The sequence below is a fragment of the Octopus bimaculoides genome, chromosome 15, assembly GCF_001194135.2.
Source record: "Octopus bimaculoides isolate UCB-OBI-ISO-001 chromosome 15, ASM119413v2, whole genome shotgun sequence".
Taxonomy (NCBI): domain Eukaryota; kingdom Metazoa; phylum Mollusca; class Cephalopoda; order Octopoda; family Octopodidae; genus Octopus; species Octopus bimaculoides.
Window position 1 is genome coordinate 2,690,476 of NC_068995.1, and position 9,866 is coordinate 2,700,341.

The 9,866-nt window shown below is 39.3% G+C and overlaps 2 protein-coding genes across 3 annotated transcripts in view; both read left to right on the forward strand.

Moving 5' to 3' along the window:
- LOC106879242 (protein Son) overlaps positions 1 to 3,789 on the forward strand; it is an 8,761-nt gene extending 4,972 nt beyond the window's left edge. For both annotated transcript variants that reach the window (XM_014928731.2, XM_014928732.2), the window contains 4 exons: positions 353 to 500; positions 848 to 913; positions 1,772 to 1,887; positions 2,724 to 3,789. In XM_014928731.2, coding sequence (XP_014784217.1) covers positions 353 to 500; positions 848 to 913; positions 1,772 to 1,887; positions 2,724 to 2,849 — 456 coding nt within the window. In that variant the 3' untranslated portion in view covers positions 2,850 to 3,789. The remainder of the gene's footprint in view (positions 1 to 352; positions 501 to 847; positions 914 to 1,771; positions 1,888 to 2,723) is intronic.
- Positions 3,790 to 5,801: 2,012 nt separating this feature from the next.
- The window catches only part of LOC106879241 (cilia- and flagella-associated protein 61), a 29,424-nt gene continuing 25,359 nt past the window's right edge, over positions 5,802 to 9,866 (forward strand). The window contains exons 1-3 of the mRNA XM_014928730.2: positions 5,802 to 6,649; positions 9,046 to 9,229; positions 9,368 to 9,660. Coding sequence (XP_014784216.1) covers positions 9,084 to 9,229; positions 9,368 to 9,660 — 439 coding nt within the window. The 5' untranslated portion in view covers positions 5,802 to 6,649; positions 9,046 to 9,083. The remainder of the gene's footprint in view (positions 6,650 to 9,045; positions 9,230 to 9,367; positions 9,661 to 9,866) is intronic.

Sequence of the window (9,866 nt, forward strand, 5' to 3'; positions counted from 1 at the left end):
TATATATATATATATATATATATATATATATATATTTCTGATATGATACTTCTGAATTGTGAACTTAGAAATATTAGCCATCATTTATTTCTACTTCCCTTATAATATTTAGTTTCCATGTACATCATTAAAATGGTGATTATATATGATATATACACCTCTCGTTTATTATTTGAAATGGTGTCTGCTTTGAGGTCCATTAACAAATATATTGCTGTAATATATACAAGTACACAGTATTTAATAGACATGTATGTTGACCAATTAATGTGTGTGTGTGTCTGTTGTGTATTGAGCGTCCATCAGTTGTTGACCAGCTAATGTCCATGCTGTGTGGTGTTGTTCATTCCAGCAACAAATAATCAATGCTGCTCCTGTTAAAGGTGGCATAGGTATGCACTTACTACAGAAGATGGGTTGGCGCGAAGGGGAAGGACTCGGCAAGAACAGCAAAGGACCAACAGAACCCATCATTGTCAATGTGAAAATTGACCGCAAAGGTAAGAAGTGTGGTCGCGATTTTTGGTGTGTGCGGGTAGGGGTGATGTGGAAGTGGGTGGGTGATGTACCTCAGGTGTTGAGGGTATTTGACATAGATGTCATATTGTTGTGGAGGAAGTAGTTGATGGAAGTGGTGGTGTAGTTGAGATTTTTTGTTGGTGGGGGAGGGCAGTGAATGATGTAGTGCGGATGTTGTTTAACAGGAGATGATATAACTGAGTTGTGGTATTTGCAGGGAAGGGGTTGATTGACAGGGCTAGAGTGTGGAGTGTGTGTAGCTGGGGGTGTTTTGTGCTGGCATGTTGTGTCCATCATGCTACAAACCTGTCCCTTTCTACTCCCTTAGGTCTCACATCACATGGTGAAGATCCAAAGAAATCTCAAGCTGTAGAACTGGCTAAACACATTTCAGGTATTTATGCTTTTGTTTTTCTTTACTTACCACTTTGACTAACTGACCATCTAGTTGGATGGATTGTGGTCTCACTGATCGCCTGGCTGGATGAAGCCACCTCACTGACCATTTGGCTGAACTTGACAATGTTCTTTTGATTATATATGTATGGCATCACTACAATACACACACACACATACACTCGTATGTGTAAGTTTCAAAATACAATTACCTATCCAACAATGTAGACAACAAGCTGTTATAAACATTTCAAATTTATGCATTCCTTCACACATAGATTTCCAGGAGTTGTGGCATTTTGCTGTACTTGAGATGTGCCAAGCTAAGTAAAATCGCTGTCTTCCATACATACAGGCTTGTCTTTTACAGGTGTCGGTGCCACGTAAAATGCACTCATGCCAGTGGCACATAAATAACACCCAGCTCACTCTGTTATGTGGTTGGCGTGTTAGGAAGGGTATCCCAGCCGGAGAAACCATACCACAACAGACAATTGGAGTCTGGACAGCTCCCCAGCTGGCCCTCTCTAGTCAAACCACCCAACCCATTCCATCATGGAAAACATATGTTAAACGATGATGATGATGATATCATTAGAAGACACTTGCCTAAAGTATCATGCAGTGGGCCTGAACCCAGAACCATGTGGTTGGGAAGCAAACTTCTTACCACACAGCTACACCTGTGCCTATATTAAGTAATGCGATAGATATTGGACACAGGTTGATCAGATTCCACTCTTCCTCTTCTTCCAAAATTTGTTGCTTTTTACAATTGTCTCACTTTTTTTCCCCCCCTATTTTTGTATTTTTTAAATTCAAGCTAAAATTAATGAAATGTGTTTATTATCGTCAGGTAAACATCCTGTCTCTGCTTTGGTTGAACTAAGCAACAAATTAAAGTGGGGTGCTCCGATATTCCAGCAGATTGAAGAGAGGGGCCCCGACCACAAAAAGACTTTTAAATACAAGGTAAGCATCCCCCTTATATTCACTACGATCACCCACACTACCACATCATTATCGATGGATGAAAATTTAACATTCCTCTCATCTTTCTAGGAGAATTTTTCACTTAGTTAATAGAAATGTTTTCTAAAGGCAACACAGGTATTAAATAATGTTAAGATGCATATCCGGTGTGGCTTATATAATATGCTGGGGAAGGAGGTATATTGAGATGATAAACTACTGACATACTAAGCAATTTTTCATAAGGTATTGCTAATGGGTAAAAGGATTAAGACTCCCTCTGGTCGTGAATGACCATCGGATTGCACCTAGAAAGTTCCCCTCCAAGGTACAAGTCCAGGCAAGGTTGTTTTATGGAAGACCAGCAATCACCCATGCGTACCAGCTTCCCCCAATATTATCCAAGGGAAAGGCAAAGGGACCGATACAGCTTGGCACCAGTTGAGTGAACTGGAGCAACATGAAATAAAATGTCTTGCTCAGGAATACAACACACAGCATCGCCTGGAAATTGAACTCACTGCCTCATGATTGTGAGCCCAATGCTCTAGCTACTGGGCCATGAGCCTTCAAGTTAGCACTAACAGGCTGATATTTTGGCTTGTTTATGTTATTTTATTATTGTACCTCGTGGACTCATGCCCATCCAGCACCTGAATCTACGAAACTCAGTCCCCCCATCTGCGATACAGTTGCAATAGACTCAGGACGATCTTTTGATAAATTAAAAAACATTAAAAAACGCACATCTTGTATTTGCCAGCAAAAATGCTAAAATCACTTGTTGTTTAGTGATAGTAAACCACTTTTCCTTTTTCTGTTCTTTATTATTTCAGGTTTCTGTCAACAACATCACATACCAACCGACCACTTCAAGCAACAGCAAGAAGACAGGCCGTGCCAAAGCCGCTATTGTTTGTCTTCACAATCTCGGCTTGCTGCCCAAAGAATTCACAGTATAATAGACCTCCTTAGATCTATCCCCCCAACTCCAATAACAACTTTCTTATTTTTCCATGCAAAAATGTTTCAGTTATTTCTTTCTGTTTGTTAAACTACAAATAACAGCAACAAACTGCTATTACTACTTCTACTACTATGACAACAGTAACAAGAACAACAACATAGCTGAGCTGATTACAACACCACCACAACCACCACCACCACCACCACCACCACCACCACCACCACTACTATCTGACAGTAATCTTCCTTTCTGTATGATTTTAGGGGTTTTTTTTCTTTCTCCTTCTGTTAATTTCTTCACCGCATTTAGTAACTTTGGTGAAGGGACTCTGTTGGTATATATTTATATATAAATATATATATACACATATATATATATATATATATATATATTCACACACATATATACTTGCACATATATACAATATACATGTATTTACAAACAGACAGACATATATGTATATATATTCACACATATTTACATGTAACATGTGTGTGTAAATAGATGTGTGTGTATATGTATAAGTGTGTGTGTATGTGTGTATATATGTATGTATATATATTTGAGAATTAGAAACAAATTTTGTATTTAATTACACAAAAACATTGAAAAGTCTTTAAATATTTCTTTTGTTTCTTTGTTTACTTTTTTTTTTCCTTTTCATTTGAAACCAAAAAAAGAAAAAAAACAAAACACCCCCACCCCACAAAAATTGGATTTTGACAAGTCACCATTTCCTCTAGTTTAAATCTGAGAGCTTGACCTATTCTGTGGAGATTTAAGCTGTAGTTGATCACTTGCAACTCTAAGCACCAAACAATGATCATGCAAGAAAAAAATGTAATTTCACAACAAAACTCTATTGTATTCGCTTGTGTTTTTTTTATTTATAAATGTCCTCTGGTTGAAATAAAATCTATGCTTCTATAATTATAGACACTCAATTGCTTTCTTTATTTTCTTCTCTACGTTGTGTGCTAAGAAGTTTGTTCATCAACGACATTGGTCAAGAGTCAGTCCCACTGCATGGTCCTTTGACCAACTGTTTTACAGCCACGGAGGCTTGTCAAGGCTTTGTGAGTGGATTTGGATATACAGAAACTGGGAGAAGCCCATTGTGTGTGTGTGTGTGTGTGTGAGGGACAGACTTGTCGAGCCAAGTGAAACCATAGTCCTGGCTGATGCTGGTGGCATGTAAAAAGCACCCATTACACTCTTATGGTGGTTGGTATTAGTATCCAGCCATAGAAACTCTGCCAAATCAGACTGGAACCTGGTGCTGCTCACTGACCTACCAGTTCCACTCATGTGGAAAGCAGACGTTGAATGATGAAGATGATGATATATGTACATATAGTGTTTGCCCTGCACTACTGCTTGACAAATGGTGTCGGTTTGTTTATATTTGTGTGTCTTAGTTGTTCAGCAAAAAAGCCTGATAGAGAAGGTCCAAGGCCTTAAAAAAGTAAGTACTGGAATTAATTTGATTGATTAAACTCTTAAGTACCAGCTGAGCATTGGGGATCAATGTGACTTAACCCCTCCCCTAAAATTGCTGGCCTTGTGTCAAAATTTAAAAGCAATATACTTATCCCTTATCAACTTTGTTCCTCTTCCACCTCTGTATTTTTTTATATTTGACAAAACTTGACAGTGGAACGACAATTTGATTATACATTGGCGACTGTCTCCATGTTTGTCGTTTAGGGCCAAACCTTCCTGTCTATTTTTACTCCAAACTGTGTATCTAAAACCATATTACAGTGGTGTCCCATTCCCCAAATGCTAGTGTCTGATATGAAGGAGATTTGGCTATTCATAAAAACCACATAGTCTCACATTGGTTCAGTCTACCGAGAGCTAATCAGTAATCGGTAACCAGATCAATGTGGTTTAATATCAGACCGATTTTCACCTCGCTGTCCGTAATAGGGACGAGAACTGACAGGGGAGATAACGTTTGAATCATGAGTTATTTCCCTTGGATTATGTTTTCCTTTCACAATTTTATTGATGTCCAAGGCGGTGAGCTGGCAGAGCCGTTAGCACGCTGGACGATATGCTTGGCGGTATTTCGCCCGTCGCTACGTTCTGTGTTCAAATTCCGCCGAGGTATTTGCCTTTCATCCTTTCGGGGTCGATAAATTAAGTACCAGTGAAATTCTGAGGTGGATGTAATCAACTAGTCTCCTTCCCCCCAAACTTCAGGTCTTGTGCCTATAATAGAAAGGATAATTTTATTGATATCTCGAATGCGTTGTAGGTATATACCGCACAAGTCTACCCAGCATTTCACTGATGCTTTAACAGCTTCGAAGAGAGGAACATTAAAGTTGGATTCCGAACACGTAAAGAGTTCTGAATAAATCCTCAATGCATTTCTACGATGTGCTAACGACTTTGAACCTCTGTAACGTTTAGATGATGGTTGGGAAGGTTAGGGCTGATAATAACAGGATATTCACGGAACCTAGTTTTTATTAGCTGTGTGGTAAGAAGTTTGCATATATATATATATATATATATATATATATATGACGGGCTTCTTTCAGTTTCCGTCCACCTAATCCACTCACAAGGCTTTGGTCGGCCCGAGGCTATAGTAGAAGATACCTTCCCAAGGTGCCACGTAGTAGAACTGAACCTGGAACTATGTGGTTGGGAAGCAAGTTTATTACCACACACCCATGCTGCGCATACGCATACATACATAGACACACACACATGTATATATTTTTTTTTATATAAACAGACTCAACCTGCTTTGTTTTGCCGTTTATATGTTAAAGGGTTCAACCAAATGAAACTCAGACTATGATACGAGAACTCGTCGCTTTTTTTGCCATCGTTATGTGTGTGTGTGTGTGTGTGTAATATCGTGTGTACACGTCATTTCTCAACTTTGTTACTTTTAGGAAATGTCTCCATGACTACGGAATTGCAACATAAAAAATATCCTTATTAATCTTGGTCTTTCTCTTTCATTAATGTTTTCTCACTTTATTTCTTTTTCTTTTTTCCTCAAACCAAACAAATTATAATTCTTACTATTGAATGGAACCTTTAACAACCTCTTCGAGACCTAGGATTCTGAGATACCTCATTTGGGAAACCCTAGTGGCGATCCTTCGGTATAGGTCTCCTGAGTATCGGTATTAGGGGACAATGTCATTCAGCCTCTATTTCAGCCAAGCTTCTTTATCTATGTCGTGAGAGAAGGTTGTATGGATGAATAATGTCGTCTACTAATACCGAAGGATTGCCACATTAGTTTATCGCGTTTAACTCTATATCGACTCAATTATTCCCATGAGGTGCCCCTGCGGAGAGTATAATGAGTATTATGACATGTTACAAAGTAAATTCAAGATGGAACCTTCCAGAAACTTCTCCAACCACCCGTGGAACGCTTCTTAACTCCCCGCCGGATTTGGACTATTTTCAAACAGCAAGGATATTCTAGGAGTGACAAATTTTCTCCCAAAATCACCAAATTCTTCGTAAACAACATTGTTTACGAGACAGAGACAGAGCTTATTGTCAAGGGAGATAACCTAGGAAGATTTTGTTGCTTAGCAACAAGGTTTATAATGACATTTTTAGTATTTCGTTTCCATTCATTTGTGAAACGAGTGAAACAGTTTAATTTCTCTGATAAAATCTGTTTTTAGAGTTTGTCTTTTCTTCCGTTATATCCCGTCATAGTCCGTTCTGTACCGTGCTTAATTCGTTACGTTCCGTTACACTCCGCTAGCAACTAATAATATTCGTAAACAATATTTTATTTTATATCAGGTAAGAATATTTTCAAATATTTGCAGATTTTTCTTCTCTATATATTTTGTATTAAATTCTCTGTGAGGTTTCTAACAGAACTTCTCCAGCGTGGTTCCCGGTTCAGTCCCACTGCGTGGCACCTTGGGCAAGTGTCTTCTACTATAGCCTCGGGCCGACCAAAGCCTTGTGATTTGGTAGACGGAAACTGAAAGAAGCCCATCGTGTATGTGTGTGTGTGTGTGTTTGTCCCTCCCCCCCCTAACAGCGCTTGACAACCGGTGCTAGTGCGGTTCGGCAAAAAGAGACCGATAGAATAAGTACGAGGCTTACAAAGAATAAGTCCTGTGGTCGATTTGCTCGACTAAAGGCGGTGCTCCAGCATGGCCGCATTCAAATGACTGAAACTAATAAAAAAATAAAAGAAAATATATGTATATACGTACGTACTTACGTGGGTACGTACCTACGTGAGTACGTACGCACATACTTACGTGAGTACGTACATGTAGACACACGAAGACACAAACTTCAAATCTGTGACGTGTTTGAACTTCTAAATGCAATTTCACTCTAGTTTGCCGTGAACAAAAAATTCTCGCTTAGATCCTGAAAATTTCGAGGAAAAAAAAAAACGGTTCGTGTGAACTTTCCTACAGTCTTCTCCCCAGCCCTTCGGAAAAACATTTTCCCCACAAATTTCTTTATAATCGTAATTTGTGCCATTTGAATGGTATTTCTATAAAATTTCGCTAATATATATTTTTCCATTTTGCTGAAAGTTATGAGGGAAAAATCGGATCTCAGGAATTTTCTCTCCCCACCCTCACCCCGTTCGTTTGCGCAATTTTTTTTCATATTCGTTTTCTACACGTTTTTTTTTTTACACCTAGTAGGCTGGGGTTTTTTTTTTCGTTAACGGGTCTCAAACTGTTGTGTGTGTGTGTGTGTGTGTGTATTGATGTCCCTGTAACATAATGGTTTGGCAAATGGTGACTGATAGAGTAAGTACCAGGCTTTTAAAAGCATGATAACTGCTGGGGGCAATTTGGCAAAATACTTCAAGGCAGTACTCCAGCATGGCCACAGTCCAAAGCCTGACCCAAGTAAAAGACAAGTGTGTGTATGTGTCTTCTCAGCTCTGGCTGGTGCTTTTAAAACTTGTTGTGCCGCCGCCGCGGTCTTAATAACACCAAAACAACCAAAGATATCACTATTACTAATTATCGAACTCGCTTCCTACTTGTTGTCCACATTCAATTTCTAATCCACTTTCATAATTTCTGAGTTGCCTCCCCTGTCTTTATAAACTAGAATTTAACAATAATCCGCTTATTTTCTCTTTGTAATATTAATTAATGAAACAAATTTGTCACTCATTACATCACCTACGTTAGCTACCATTTAATTACATATGTATTTAGTTATGTAAATTAATTATATAAACCTGCCATATTATTGAGACTCGTCAATAATTCGTTCACTCTCTTTTGTTTCCCTTATTAAAACTTGGGATTATCACCCTGGATTGCCATTGCTTTGGTGTCTTTCCAGAAGCCCAAGCCACATGAATCAAACAGAGAATATCTTCTCTATTTAACACTTTTAACATCTCAGCCTGAATTCTACCTTCCCCAGCAGCCTCGCCACATTTCATTGCCTCGGTGAGGCTAGTATTTACCTCCAGATGCTCCTTATGTCTACCAGAAGTTTTTATTTAAGAGATCAACCAAGTAGTCTCTCTCCACCTTCCAAGGATGGTCTTGTCTGGAGAGAGAAGAACTCCAGTTGAGTTCTTAATGGCAGCTGTGGCAGAGGGCTTCTTCTTGTAAAGTTGGCAGATGGTCTGCCAGAATGCCTTGTTAGTCAATCTAAAGAGTTCAGCTTCATCTCAAGATTTTCCCATCACTTAACTCAAGATGTGTTTCACTGTCTCTGCTGCAACTTCTTGTGCTTCGATGTACAATTGAGTGCAATTGTGAACATAAGTGGCCAAAGTAGGGTTCCCCTGAAGAATCTCTGGAATAACATTATTCAACAGGCTGCATTGCTTGGAGATGAGGGAGTGTCCCCAGGTCAAGTCTGCATTGAGAGGTTACAGAACCATTACTACTGACATGTGATTAGAATGTCACAGGAAAGAGTCACCAGATTCATTCTTCGAGTCAAGTCAACCAACAGGGTGTGGTGAGGTGGTGGGGTAGACCGAGAGGAGTTGGTTGGCTAATATCCAGAGTCTCAGTTGGTCACACCTCGAGATCCAGTTGGAAAGTCTAATGATGGATGCTTCCGATAGGACCCTCTGGAGGAGGAGGTGCTAGAGGACTCTACCCCAATAATCTACAGAGGAATAGTGGGAGGTGAAGAAGATGGGTGGATGGATGAAATTAATTATAATTAATTATAAATGTCTTTAGTTTCAGGAGAACTCCATTTGTTGATTTGGTGATCCGACATGTCTAAAACAATCTTGTCACCAAACGGTGAATCGAAAGTGATAACAGTTCGACGTACAGAATCTATTGATATCCCAAACATCTTCAAACTTATTGATCTTAATACAGAGAAATATTTTGGGAAACTCAATGTTTTTAATTTCATGTAAGAAGTTCCTGTTTTTTTCTTTATTTAGCTGTGTGTGCGTGTGTGTGTGCGTGTGTGTCTTTCTCTCTATACCACCCTGAAATTATGTCAAATTTGCTTTTACTTTCAACCTTTTTCTTTCCATTTGCTTTGTAGTGAGAAAGCTGTTTTTTCCATCTGTTTGGTTGACGAAGATGACGAGATATATGGACATGCAACGTTTTTTGATTTCCCTAATGTTGACGGCGTGGACCCAGCCAGCTGGGAAGACTGGTTGTCTGCGGCGTCCAAATCAAGTTACACACCATTGAACACTCTCTTTATCGGTCTTTTTGCTTCGAAAAAGGACTACATGAGAGGCTGCATGCGTGAAATCTTACACACAATGTTTATAGCTGTGCCTGATGTCCATTACTGTTTTCTGATCCTGCCAGAAAATGTCTCCCTTGGTGAGTGTCACTAGCCATCATCCATTTGTTTGTCCCTTTCCTTTGCTCCTGGGCTGCTTAGGGCTTTCTCTGTCCTTCATTAAACTAAACCATGCTACATGTTAGAGCTATGAAGGAAGACAAGACTATTGTTTGCCAGTGAGTTCCAAGTCTGTAGAATAGTAATGTCTCACTTTCCCAGTTGCTTCACTCACCCCCCCCCCCCC